Genomic DNA, 13,277 nt, shown 5'->3' on the forward strand with positions numbered 1-13,277 from the left:
TGGGAAAGACAGGTGAATGGGCCATGAAGAGAGAAAACTGCAAACTAACTCCACATACAAAAAAACCAATGACAGGACCAAAAAAGTACTATTTAAGTATCAGTATGAGAGAAGTATTACTCAAGTATCAAACATCTGGATTGTCATGGTGACTTTTTTGTCTTTGTCTCTCTTGTCTGTCTTGATAAAATCAGGGGATAAGAAAGTGCCATTAAATCCTACTTCAAGTGTAGAGCAGAAACTAGGTCCAAAGCCCCAGAGGTATTTGAGGATCCAGATGACTTGTGAACCCCATAAGAATTAGGCACTTCTATGTCTTTTGAGATCTGTCCAAGGAAAGCAGATCAGCCTGGCCAGATAGAGCTGCTGGGAAGCAGGGTTTGATGTGTCTCCTGGATTCCAAATGACTGTCCTCATCCCTAACATTGTAACATTGCTTGATGAGGTCAGTCACCTCACAAATAGGGATGTAAACAAGCGGAGACGTTTAATGCCGCCTTCGCCTCTGTCTTTAACACCGACGATGGGCCCTGGGACCCCTGGAGCCCTGTGTTGGAAGCCCGTGACTTGGGGGATGATAAAGTCCCAGCCGGCTCTGAATTTGTTTGAGACTTGCTGCTCCAGCTGGATGCATGTAAGTCTATGGGGCCCGATGGGATTCATCCCAGGGTACCAAAAGAGCTGGCCAAGTTCAAGGAGTGCCTGGACGATGCTTTTAGTCATATGGTTTAGTTTTAGGTAGTCCTCCAAGGAGCAGGGAGGTGGACTCGATGATCTTTATGGGTCCCTTCCAACTTGAGATATTCTATGATTCTGTGATCCCCCTTTCTGCCTCTCACTCAGAAACAAGACAAAAAAAAGTTCAGCCTGAAACCCCAAGCTAACAAGTTTCTTTTACCTTTAGAGAGGACCTATTTGCTGCCCAGTATCTCTGCTTTATGTGATATAATGCTACTCACCATGACCCTCTCATGGCAAAGCAGAGGGAACATTTTCCTGCTCTGAAACTGAAGGAAAGTGAAGAGTTCCTGGAATCCCAAGGGAGGACAGAAAATAAATTACATTCAGCAGTTTATGGTTATAAAATTTGCAAGGCAACCCTAGCTTTGTTTGGTTAAAGGGAAATATGTTCTCAAGCCAAAACCTAGGTGGAAATCCAAACAGACATCCTCTCAAGACACACGACCGCATGACACTTGAATCAATTCAGTTTCAGCTAGAAGAAAGCTTAGTAACCGCCACTCCCTGCTCCTGATCTTGTGCAAAGATGGAAACAAAAGAATCCATACAGGGCGTAAATGCAGCTATCTGGTATCCAACGTCACAAATCTTTGGCCCCTTACCAACCAAAACGTTTGTCATGAAAACAGGATTTTAGTGATAAAACAGCTGCTTCTTTGCAGCACTCCTAGGGACACCATGTTGCTTGGAGCATTAGGTATCAAGAAACTGTATACAATAAAAGAAAAAAACCAAACTTACAATAACATGTTGAAAGAACACTGGTTTTATCAAGTTCCTCTACAATGATTTAAAAGTAAACCAAAATCAAAACACCACCACTGCCCTCTTCCTGCTTGTAATGGAGAATATGGAGGTGCTTTAAGGAGAGTAGTATCACGGACAGGTGTAAAGGAGTCCAGAATTTGGAAAAGGCAAACAAGGCTGTGAAAGCCGTCCCCATTGAGTTTGCTTAAATAAGCTTTTCTAGCTAACAACCTGGGCAAGGGGATGGAGCGCATGCTTAGCAAGCCTGCAGACCCTACCAGTCTGGGCAGGCAGAGGATACGGTACAGAGCAGAGCCGCTTCTCAGAGGCTGGAGAAATGGGTTGAACAGGAAAGTCTATCGTTCTGTGGTTCTTCTATGAAGTTAGACCCAGGCAAATAGAGTATTTTGCCCCTAGGATGGAATAACCCCATGCAGCGGCACAGGCCAGCCAACTGGCTGGCCAGCTGGCTGGGGAACAGCTTTGCAAAAATGGACTGGGGGTCCTGGTGGGCAACGAGTCCAAGAGAGCGCAGCCAAGTGCATACTGGGCTTATTCGCATGAGTGTAAGCAGCAGGTGGAGGGCAGTGATCATTCCCCTTTAGTCAGCTGCTTCCTTGATTATATTTTTCTGGGGCCAAAGGCATTGGAGGAGGGCGAAGCACGCACAGGCTCCAAGCATGGCTTGCTTGTCAGTAGAGATGGTGCCCATACCACTGGGGACAGGTGACCCAAGCCCGGTTACAGGACGCTGCTGTGCAAGCTCCCCTCCGCTTGGGACACACGCTGGGACAGACCATAAGAAGACCAACACACAGTTAAGTTCCACTTGCCAACACGATTAGGAATTTATTAACCTGTCAGTCAATGCGACTTCCAACTCTGACAATGAAATGTGAACGCCCAACTTGCACCATAGCCTGAACAGAGGCACCTGCTGCGCTGGGGGAAGGCTGGAGCCCAGGGACCCAGGCTGTGCCCTGACGCTCACCGCCTCAGTGCTTTCTGCTTCAGTTTCCCCGTTTTCAAAGTGGGAATGATGCTGGTGACTTCACCTCTGAGGCTCTGGGAAGCCAGGTGCCACCAGCCGGGGGCCAGAACGGTAAGAAAACTGAGCGAAGCACTCCTCTTTCCCATCTGTCTGGGGGAGGACAGGTGCCCTTCCCCTCCCAGCACAGGCTTCAGAGCAGAGAGCACTTCAAAGGCAGTCGCTGGCACCCGCAGCACAGAGGCCAGCTCGGCAGGGATTGTGCAGTGCACCCCATCTGCTGGGCACAGGGGAAGCCCCAAATCCCACGCTCTTGCCGCAGACAGCCAACCTGGACAGCATGAGGGGAAGATAAAGGCAGCCTTGCTCTACCCAGGATAAGACAGTCTGTCTAGATGTGTAATAGAACACAGCTTGGCAGCTTTCTCTTCTCAGATCACCAAACTAGTCTGAAAAGGCACTTCACTCCCCGTCCCGTGAGGGAGGATATACCTGGGAAAAACCTTTAAAAGCAGATTTTTAGAAGAGGTTCAACAGAACGCAGAGACTCTGCAGCACCACGGCAGCACTCCTCCCTGGCAGAGGCAGCGGTCCATGTGTTAAGATCAGCACTGAGATATCCTATGCAGCAAACGCTCCCGTGGCCCCATGCAGCAGCCGATATCTAGGACAAGTCAGAGGCCACAGCACCTGCAATGGCCCGGGTTCAGGCAGACAAGGGCTCCTGCACGGTCTTCCCCGCCCCAGCTGAGGATCCGGATTGCAGTTGCCCAGCAAGAGGGCTGTTGGGATGCAGCCGGCAGAAACGCCCTAGCGTCCAGATGGGGAAGACATTGCGGTACGCAGTGTAACTGATGGCACACGACTTGTTGAATACCCCAGCAATATTCTCCTGAGACAGAGAGCAAGATGGTATGAGTGAGAGGGGACCACAGTGTGTCCAGGATGCGGTGCTGAGCTCATTGCCTTCCTGAAGTTCCCCACCAAAAGCCACACGTGGCTTCCCTTCCAGGTAAGGGAAAGCACACCGTTGCAATAGCTGCACAATGCCCAAGACATCTGCAACACCAGGGAACCCCTTGGAAAGACCAGAGGAAAGATGTACCTGAGGCCAGTCCCCGTTGGGTAGCTGCTTATCAATCAACACTTTGATGCCCCTTTCCAGCACGTTGATGTCAGGGTACCTGCAAAGCACGAGGGAGATGTGAGCACTCTTATCCAAACCGTCTGCAAACCCCCACCTGCTTAGGGAACTCAACCACCTCCAGGCTGCCCCAAGCTTGTCCCACCATGCCGAGTGCTTTGGGAAGGCCCCTCACAACCCTAGGACACCAGACATTATGAATATGGCAACATTTTGCCAAGCTGGAGGCCTGTGGTTGTGATCCAGACCTTTGCTTTGCACTGGCTCCCAGCACTATGAGCCTCGCTGGCCTGTGGAGCACTGCACAGGCAGTGCCTCATTGCAGGAGGCTTGTGACCAACGAGGTCATGAACAAACGCGGTTGGGTGCATGGCCCACACCAGCCAGGCCAAGGGCCCGTGCCAGCCCTGCCACACAACCCAGCCTGCATTTCCCATCTCACTGAGCACTCAGGGCCAGGTGGTGCCTGAAGAGGCGAGGGCTGCTCCTACCTGACAGCCATGAGCCCCAGCAGGGCCCAACACGTGTTGTGGATCTGCGACACGGCACTCTGCACGTACGTGCGCTGCTCGCATGACTCGAAGTCCTCTCCCCACCCGCCATCTGCCATCTGCTTGGAGAGGAGGAACTGGCAGGCCTGGGCCACCTCTCGGCATGCAGCCCTGCAAGGATGGGGCAGAGAATCAGACAGGGCTGGGGACAAGGGAGTGTTTGCACGCCTGTGTTTCCCAGCTGCAAACAGGAGCTGTGCTCTGCCCTGCAAGGATGGGGCAGAGAATCAGACAGGGCTGGGGACAAGGGAGTGTTTGCACGCCTGTGTTTCCCAGCTGCAAACAGGAGCTGTGCTCTGCCCTGCCCACGGCCGGGGCTGCCCCGAGAGTTTGAGGCTCAGGCAGCGAGTGCCCTGCTCATATCGCAGGCACAGGATTTGGGAGGAGCAGTACCTGGGGCAGGAGAGCCCATGCGCAGCGAGGGCATCCACCCAGCCCCACCACGGAGTCTTGCCCCGGCCCAAGAGGTAGGTCAGGGCAGGGGAACCAGATAGCCCGTTCTCACCTGTCACGGTATGTGTGCTGCATACTGGCGAACGCCTCCAGACCAAACCAGGTGCCATAGGTGAAACAAACCCCCCAGCTCCTAGGAGGAAGGGGAGAGCGGTACTGTCAGGGGTGCAAGGCCCCAGGTAGAGGCAGGCTGCGACAGGGCCGTGTTCACAGCAAGAGCAGAACCAGGCATACAGCTGCAGCCTGCCCTCCCCTATGGTGCAACCATGCCCAGTCCCACCAGCACCCGCTCCCAGCTCATTCAGGCGTCAGCAGACACTCTGGGACCAGAGGAGCTGGAGCCACCCTAGCCCCAGGGGTTGTCCGGGTCTTGTGCAATGCAGGACGTGCCTGCTCCGCCTGGGCTGGAGGGAGAGGAGAGCAAAGCACAGGAGCTAGAGGAGGATCAGCCCCTACTTGCCCTTCCCACAGATCCTGCCAGCCAGGAATGCTTGTCATCACGGTCCCTCTCACACTGGGGCAGTGAGGGGAAAACTGGGCACCGGGAACACTGCTTACCCTTCCCATGACCCATCAGCTCGCTGCTTCTTGCGACAGAAGTCCAGGCCCTTCTGCAGAGTCTCCCTGGTCAGGAAAAAGACACCTGCTTCAGATGCAGCTCAAACTCAGTGGCTGCTTCATCAGGGGCATCCATCAGTCCCTCTGAGGCTTTGATGGGTCCCATTATTAGAGGGCTCAAGAGGCAAGAGCATGCAGACAGGGAGCCACGTTGTTCAGGATCTCAGAATCAAATCATGCACCAGTTGGGTGCTCTTCTGCCTCACGCCAGCACACAAGCAGGGGACCCAGCCTACAACTGGCTGCAAGATCAAGGCAACTGCTAAGTCAAGAGGCAGGCAGATCTCCACCAATTTCCCCCAGCCTGATCCCAAACAGTCTATGCCCTACTCCTTGAGAGAAGGTGGGCCCCAGCCCAGCAGGGGGGGGCTCTGGTTTGGAGAAGTCACCAGCATCCCAGCTGTGCACACACCAAGGGCTGCTCCATGCCAATGCAGAGACCCAGGCAAGACCCCTGACAAGGCTCAGCAGGGGCTGTGTCAACAGAGGCCATGGCAGGCAGCATGGGACATTGCAGCCTGTCTTCTCCCCTCCCTGACTCTCATCTCAGTGCCTCACCTGACCTCTGGGGCTCTGTGCTCAGGGAACTTGTCATGGAAGTGTCTCAGCGCCTGCATGACGGCCGACGTGCACTCCACGTAGGTGTAGTCGATCATGATGTCGCCTGCCAGCAGGTGAAGGATATCAGTGCAGCAGCCCCTCTGCTGGGGAGCCTCCAAGCCACACGCTGCCAACCTCTCCCTTGGACCCAGGGCACACCTATCCCACAGAGCGACTTGGGGCAAAGCCAGGCACCCACTGGGCACAGCAAGGCCAGTCCACTGTGTCCCTTCACAGTGGACAGGATGACCAGCCCCGCACAGCTCCCCTTACCAAACACCTCCGAGGGGTTCAGCAGCTCCAGTAAGTGGCCTCCTCGCTTAGTTTCATACGTGGCAAAGCCTCCATCCGAGTTCCTCATGCTCAGCAACTGCCCAGATAAGCAGAGAGAGGGGTTGGGACTGGCTCACAGGCAGTAGCACCCCAGTCTGGCCCCAAGCCAGGTGTGAAGACAAAATCAGACCCACAAGTCCGTGGGGTTGGCAGCCAACCCAGGTCCCAAACCACATTGACAGGTGGGCCCAGTCTGGACCATCACATTACATTATGTCACATATGTGGCTCCGTATCACAGTAAATACGGTGTTGCCATACCAGGCCATGAGCCTTGTACTAGCTTAGTAATACCAGATCTAACAACTCACCAGGCCTTGACTTCTCTTATTTTAGCTCGGTTCAGCTGCCTGCATTTCTCTTGGCCCTAATTTTTGTAGCACTTACCACGTTCACGGCATCAAAGAGGCGCTCAGGGGGGACAAGCTTGGCTATGAAGGGGCACTTCTCCTGCAGCAGCATAACTGACTTCAGCCCCTCTGCTGTGCAGTCTGCCACGATCCAGCCACAGTCTCGGGTGCTGAAGGGGAAGCCACCCTGGAAAGGGGTCAGGAGGGCTCAGCACCTTCCCCTGTCCTGTTCTGTTCTTGCAGGGGGAGGGGGTGCTGCCCCTCATTCCCATCCCCTCTGCCCAAATCCCTGCCCCGTTCGTGCATCCTTCAGAGACCAGTTCCAGCCATCGTACCTTGTTCATATGGCGATAATATTTCTGGTAGTCGGGTGGGTTCTCTGGGATCTGCAGAAGACAAGAAACAAGTGAGGGCAGGCTGGAGGTGCCTGGCTGCAGGACCATGGGCTGAAACTGTCGCACATGCGACTTTGTGGGACTGGGCACCAACTGTCTTTTACTGAGGGAGGCAGACAGGGAAAGAGGTCTGCTCTGGAGCAGGGAGTGCTGAAGAGAAATCACATTTTGGCCTGGTTTCAGCAAGCGTTGCTAAAGTCCCCTCTTTGGGTGCTTTCCTGCCAGGGAGCCATCTGCTTTCAATGCTCCCATTGGCAGCACCATGAGCAAGACCTATGACTGCATCTGCACCAAGCTGCTGGTGACGGTGACCCCCACCTTGAGCCACTGGCCTGGCCAGTGGGAGCTGAGCTCATGCACTCACTAGCCAAAGAGTCTGGGTTTCCCAGAAGGGTGCCTCAGATGTGTGGGCACCAGACAGGACAAAGGGCAAAGAAGCCTAAGCTCGCAGTTTTCCAGCCTCTCTTAGCCCAGGCAGCCAACCCAAACATCCCTGGGCGTAGCCAAGGTCCTCTCCAAGCTGCAAAGATGGCTCCCAGCAACAGGGAGCAGAAAACATGAGGCTGTCCCTAGGACTTTGCTAGTCCAGCCCTTCAGAAGAGCTGTTCAGAAGGCAACAGATGCATCCAACAGGGCTCTGAGAAGCAGCCAAGTCTGTATAGCCAGCATGTGAGAGACACCACCAACTGGCTCCGCTCACCTGGCTGAACTGGAGAAACTCATAGGCATTTTGGAGGCAGGACGTGAATTCAGGCATCTTCTGGGCTTCCGCCTAGAAACAGAGGTGTGCAGTCAGCAGTCAGCAAGGAGTTGTGGCCACCAAACGTGCCCCTCAAGAAAAAGAGGACGTGCTGGGACCTTGCTGACCTGCTGATCTAGGTGCCATTAATGCCTGGCCGTTCATATAGCCCTTTCTGTAGGTTTGCATTCATACTTCGTTTACTGTTTCCATTACAAACCTCTACAGTGAGAACTGAAGCAACAACTGTTGGCGGCATCACCAAGAGAGATATTTGCATGACCAGGTTAGGGGCTTACCAGGGCAGTCACACCACCCTCGAAAAGGCGTGCCCACCATAGCTGTCTCTGCTCCAATACACAAAAGCAGGAGACCTGCACACTGTCCCTGCCAAATAGCAACGCTCTGCGGCCAAGCAGAACAAGGAGGAAGGGCCAGGGTTTTACGACAAGACTGCAGCAACTGGGAAGTCTAATCTGACCCACTCAGCCGGCGCTGTGGCCTCCTGCTTCAAAAGCAGCTGGCAAAGATGGGCTGTACCAGCTGTGCTGGGCACCCTGCCTACCACGGCTGAGGTGGGCTCTGAGAAGACGTGCGTTTGCCTGGCTCAGTCATACGACGCAACGCCAGAATTGGCACAGCAGAGGTCTGAGGGGATGCACAGTAGGAGCTGCTGGTATTCGGGGACGCGCCAGGAGAGACCATTTTCCCCAAGACAGAGCACATAGCACTGAGGGGTGTGTTACCTCCAAGAAGGCTTGGATGGCAAAGGCAGTATCCCAGAGCTGGGATCCATTTGTGCCCTGGAAGAGAGAAAGTAGATAATGAAGGGCAGGTGCTGGCAGCAGCCTGACCTAGCTGTGGGGTCTATGGGGTAGCATATCCCTCCTGCATTATCCCCACTAGCTCCCTCCGCCCTGCGCCTGCTTTATGTCACCCAGCATCACGGCTGATGTGCTGGCATAGAGGGGACAGATGCAGCAGCTCAGGGACAGCAAGGGAATAGGAAATGAGACAGCTGCTTCAGCTTGCTCTGTGCACAGCCAAGACAGGAGAGGTGGCTAGCGATAAGGAGCAGAGGGACACAACGGCTAGGAGAGAAGCACAGCTCAGTCCACATGCAGTATCAGGGGCCTGTCTTTCTCCTTCCGTTCTCCCAGGACCCGTGGGGATGAAGGGAATGGAGGCCTAGAGCTGCCGCTCAGCTCACAGCCACAGAGAGGCAAACTAGCAGGACGGACACTACTCACTCCTGGCACAGCCAGGGGAAGCGGCAGTGAGCCAGACAAGGCCACCAGGCACCAAAGGCGAGATGGCAGGAGCTCAGGCCCAGGGTGAACAAGCTATCCCATTATTCCATGGGCTGCCCCAGCATGCCAGGGTCCCTCTCAGTCACAGCTGAACTCCTACAGCACTTCACCTGCATCTTCATGCCGTCGAGGCCCAGCCTGTGGGAGGAGAGAGCACAGTGCTGCAGCGCAGGCACAGCTAGAGCGCCAGGAAGCGGGTCGGGAGCCACGGTGTGCTCACTCCACAGGGATCAGAGCCCTACGCTGTGCCAGGTGGGCCATGCTCAGCCCTTACCAGAGATAGTCGGGAATCCTGGAAACATGCTCCTGAAAAGCTGGGGAGTTCTTCCCATCCACGAACCACCGAACCAGCATGTTGATCGTCTTGGAAATCTGCCAAGAGAAGCACTGTCACTGCTCTGGATACAGCTTCTTCCAGCCCCAGAGACATATATCCCTCCCACCCAACACAAAGCCATCTTGAGGTGGTCCCAGGCTTGATCCTGGCAGCTCCATCTGTGGCATCACTCAGCATAGCTGAGTTAGTGGGGCAGGTGCCATGAGATTGCTCCAGAGCTTCCTCTCAGATCATTTCCCTGGACCACAAGGAGAGGTACCCCTCACCAGGGCCAAAGCTGTCCCCGTGCCCTCTGCATCTTCTGTGCCCTGTCAGCATTAAGCTCTTGAGCATTAGAAGCAGCCAGAGTTGTGCCTGAGCAAGATGTGGTGATTATGGTTACACGCCACAATTGCAAAAGGGCTGGGGGCCACAACCTGGTCCCTAAAGAGCAAAGGGCAAGATTTTTAAAGGATCGACAGTAAGTGTCCTACCGGCCCAATGCTGATACACTTGGTGAATCTGTCATCAGCTTTGATGTGGTCGTACAGCTCTGTGATGGCTCGCTGCCGCAGGTGAGTGCTGTGGTGGGCTTCATATACATTCATGATGGCTACAGGAGAAGAAAGAGACATGCAATGAAAAACCCACTCCATGCAGCCAGATTCACTTGCTGTGGCAGGCCTCATGTGATGCCCAGTCAAGGAAAGCATGGGAACTGCTCTGCCCCAGAGTGGCCTTCGGACCTGGGCACAAGGCCCTGCTGCTCTCAGGGAGGGAGAAGCTCAAGGATCACACAATCCACGTCTCCATCCCAGCTCCAGGGCATGCACCGGCAGCTGGCAGTAGATCCTAAAGATCCCCCATGGTACAAGGCAGCTTCAGTTCCACCACCACCGGCTCACGTGGCAAGGGCCCTCCCGTCCCAGCCAACACCGCACTCACCATAGGCAACCCCCAGCAGCCAGCTGTGCGGGGTGTACACATCACAGGCAGCCACATTGTTCCTCTGGGCTGGCCAGTCTATGCTGGCGTAGTCTTGCACGTACAGCTCCTGGCACAAGACAACAAAGGGCATCAGCCTGGCAAGCTGGGAGCAAGCACCCAGAGGCAGCTTACTGCTGGAAGTTGGTTCCGCTGCCTGGACAGAGAGACTGTGCGGGTATGAGAGCTGTCACTTCACAAGCCAGAGGCTGGTCCACAAGGACATGGCTGGCACAGCAGGTGGTCAGGGAGCCACGTATCCTTGTCCGGGAGCCCCACCAGGGTCAGCTCCTTTACCTGCCGCAAGCTCCGTATGAGCTCGTCCTCTTCTGCTGACAGACGCCTGGCGTAACAGTAGCTCATGGGGAGGTAAACCTGGCGGCAGTGACACCACAGCCGGGACGGGTGGGCTGGGAACCACGTAGGAAGCAGCCTGTTTGCGACAGAGAAGGTGCTACTGTGAGGAACAAGGAGGACCAAGGGCAGCACAGAGGGACGATGTTCTGACAGGGGGATGCCCGGAGCAGGGCGTGCCTTTCCCTATCCCCTGTACCAGGCCTGCTGCTGCTGCTGCTGGTACAGCTGCAGGAGAAAAGAAGGGAGTATCCACACAGCCCGGCCATGCTCAGATCCTCCCTAACAGGGGTGCTCCCTCCCCAGCAGGACCAGCAGACACCGCTCCTGGCCCAGCTGACACTGGCCAGGGAGGATCCCGAGCTCAGAGAAGAGGGAGGGGAGAAGTCAGTTCAGGGGCCCCTCTCTTCCCCACGTGACTTTGAAGGCAGAGGCCCAGACTGACGGTTACGTGCATTTTATGACAAAGCACCAGCAGCTCTTGGTACTGTGCGGCCCCTGATTTCCCCCGGGGAAAATGTCATACACTTTCCCTCTCCGACACCTAGTAGCCCTCTGAGTAATCAGAGAGGGTACGAGTGAGGGTTAGAGCTGGCAGCCTTACATGTGGCTGTCCTGTCCTGCTAGGGCCCAGTTCTGGCTGGCCACAAGAGCAGAAGGTACTGGTAGCAGGCAGGGAGCACACGGATGTATCAGGGACCCCGTGGGTAAAGCTAACAGGGCTGAGCTCTGGCATCTCCCTTCGGCACAGTGTTCAGTGCTATCCACCCACTGGCTGGCCTTGCTGCTGGTCTCCCAGCTGACAAGCAGCCTGAGCACCCCCAGTTCCAGGCCATAGCTGGAGTTATCCCAGCAAACACCAGCGCCTGGGACAGCTCTGGATCGAGGCTGGTGGCAGGACTGACAACACCCCCTACCTCCACATTGAGGGCGGCACATACCACATCTCTGGGAGAAGCGTGTTCATTCCCTCCCAGCTGTAAACGTTCAAGACAGCCAGCCAAAACTTCCCCCAGGAAGGGATTCCCACAGCACCTCCTGCAGAGAGCGGTATCAGCTTTCAGGGTTAATGCAACCATGCCAGCTCCCTGCTTTCTTCCCCATCGCAGGGTCGACTTCTCCCCATGTTTGGGAGCATACCACTCAGGCTAGGACACGTGTCCCGAAAAAGGGCAAGCAGGCAATGGTACAAAAACATAACGCGCTTTCCCATCATTAATTGAAATGCAGGTGCCATCAAGGGCAAGCAAGAGCAACAGTTCCTCTACTACCTGGCAGCCCCCCATGTTCCACGCAGCCCTTGGGTCCGGCCAGACCTCTCTCACCAGCGTACCAGCCCCACGGCTGCTGTGCTGGGCACAACGGAGCTGACCTTTGCTGTGCAGGTTGACACGGGCCCGCACAATGTCAGGGTCGTCTGGTCCAAGCCCCAGGATCCTGAGGGCTATGTAGTTGAGCGCTGTGCCAAACACTGTCGATTTGTCTTCCACATGCCTGCCACGGACATACGCAGAGACAGCATAGCCATTAGCCAGCTACTAGCATTAGCCAGACACAACCCACTGCACAGGGCTGTCTTTGTCGGGGTGAAGTGGGATGCCAGGGGTGACTGTGGAAAAGGGGAGACCCAACTAACCCAGGGAGAAACACTGCTCTGCACTACCCTATTACACATGATGCTTTGGGATACAGCATCACAGATGAGATGCAGCCAGACTTGATGGTCCAGCCATCTCTGTGACAAAAGGTGTACCTGGAGCGCTACACAAGCAAGTCCAGCCACCCAGAGATACCACAGTTGCCGAGTCCCTCTCCCCAAGCCTGGGCAGACTTGACAGCAGCTCCAAGTGCTGGACCTTGGAGGCACCATCACTAAAAGAAGCATCTTTGCTACTCACAAGCCCCAGCCTCCGTCCGGGAGCTGCACAGAGCGCAGGTAGCGCACCATCTCTTTCCGAAACCCCTCTGGCAGCTGGATCTTGACAGTGTGGCATGTGATGAGGAGACCTGGAAGATCGGAGAAGCTGGCTCTTTTATATGAAGCCAAACGCGACACATTCACCCCTCTCAGGGAAGGCGCCCCGCGAGGCCTACCTGGCAGGAGGAAGAGGGGCCCGCCGTAGTCGCCCGCCCAGTGCCCGTCCTCTGCCTGCAGAGCGGCGTAGAACCGCATGCCTTTACGGGCAGCCTCCCGGGCCGTGCCGGCCGCCGGCAAGGGCGGCAGCGCCTCGCCCTGCGGGCAGACAGCGCCTAAGCCGGGGGTGCCCCTCGGCCCGGGCTCTGCCGCCCGGCCCCCGCCCCGGCCCCCCCACCCCGCACCGTGTCCAGGCCGAGGCTGTGCTCCTCCAGCGCCGTCTGCGCCCGCCGCTCGCCGCCCGCCTCCCCGTCGTCGCCGTCGCCGTCGCCCAGGTAGCGCCAGCGCTGCCGGCCGCCCTCGCAGCGCAGCCGCCAGGCGGGCAGCGCTGTGGCCGCCGCCGAGCGCCGCGGGCCGCCGCGCCGCCGCACCACCCTGCCGGAGATGGGCACCGTTAGCCGCGGCCGCCACCCTCGCTCTGCCCCGCCGGCTCCCCTCCGCCGCGCCGCGCCGGCACCCACCCGCCGTCCGCCGCCATCGCCGTCCCGGTCCCCATCACCGCCGGGCCGGGGCCGGGGCC

At 56.3% G+C, this 13,277-nt stretch overlaps 1 protein-coding gene across 2 annotated transcripts; it reads right to left on the bottom strand.

Annotated features, from left to right (window-relative positions):
* Window positions 1-3,122: 3,122 nt before the first annotated feature.
* LSS (lanosterol synthase) lies at window positions 3,123-12,833 on the bottom strand. 2 transcript variants are annotated; one of them, XM_050900018.1, is made up of 20 exons: window positions 12,718-12,833; window positions 12,522-12,630; window positions 11,996-12,117; window positions 11,565-11,661; window positions 10,567-10,702; window positions 10,231-10,339; window positions 9,780-9,898; window positions 9,244-9,341; window positions 9,080-9,107; window positions 8,406-8,462; window positions 7,621-7,692; window positions 6,861-6,911; window positions 6,563-6,712; window positions 6,116-6,212; window positions 5,801-5,906; window positions 5,183-5,248; window positions 4,677-4,757; window positions 4,112-4,282; window positions 3,582-3,660; window positions 3,123-3,368 (listed from the first exon to the last, which is right to left on the bottom strand). In XM_050900018.1, exons 1-20 carry the CDS (start codon window positions 12,794-12,796, stop codon window positions 3,183-3,185), a joined length of 2,013 nt encoding a protein of 670 aa, XP_050755975.1. In that variant the 5' UTR covers window positions 12,797-12,833; the 3' UTR covers window positions 3,123-3,182. The 2 variants fall into 2 exon arrangements, with proteins under 2 accessions (XP_050755975.1, XP_050755974.1); XM_050900017.1 differs by having other exon boundaries at window positions 12,549-12,630; window positions 12,718-12,812.
* Between the last annotated feature and the right edge of the window lie 444 nt (window positions 12,834-13,277).

The sequence above is a fragment of the Gymnogyps californianus genome, chromosome 7 (genome assembly GCF_018139145.2).
Source record: "Gymnogyps californianus isolate 813 chromosome 7, ASM1813914v2, whole genome shotgun sequence".
In the NCBI taxonomy this organism is placed as follows: Eukaryota; Metazoa; Chordata; class Aves; order Accipitriformes; family Cathartidae; genus Gymnogyps; species Gymnogyps californianus.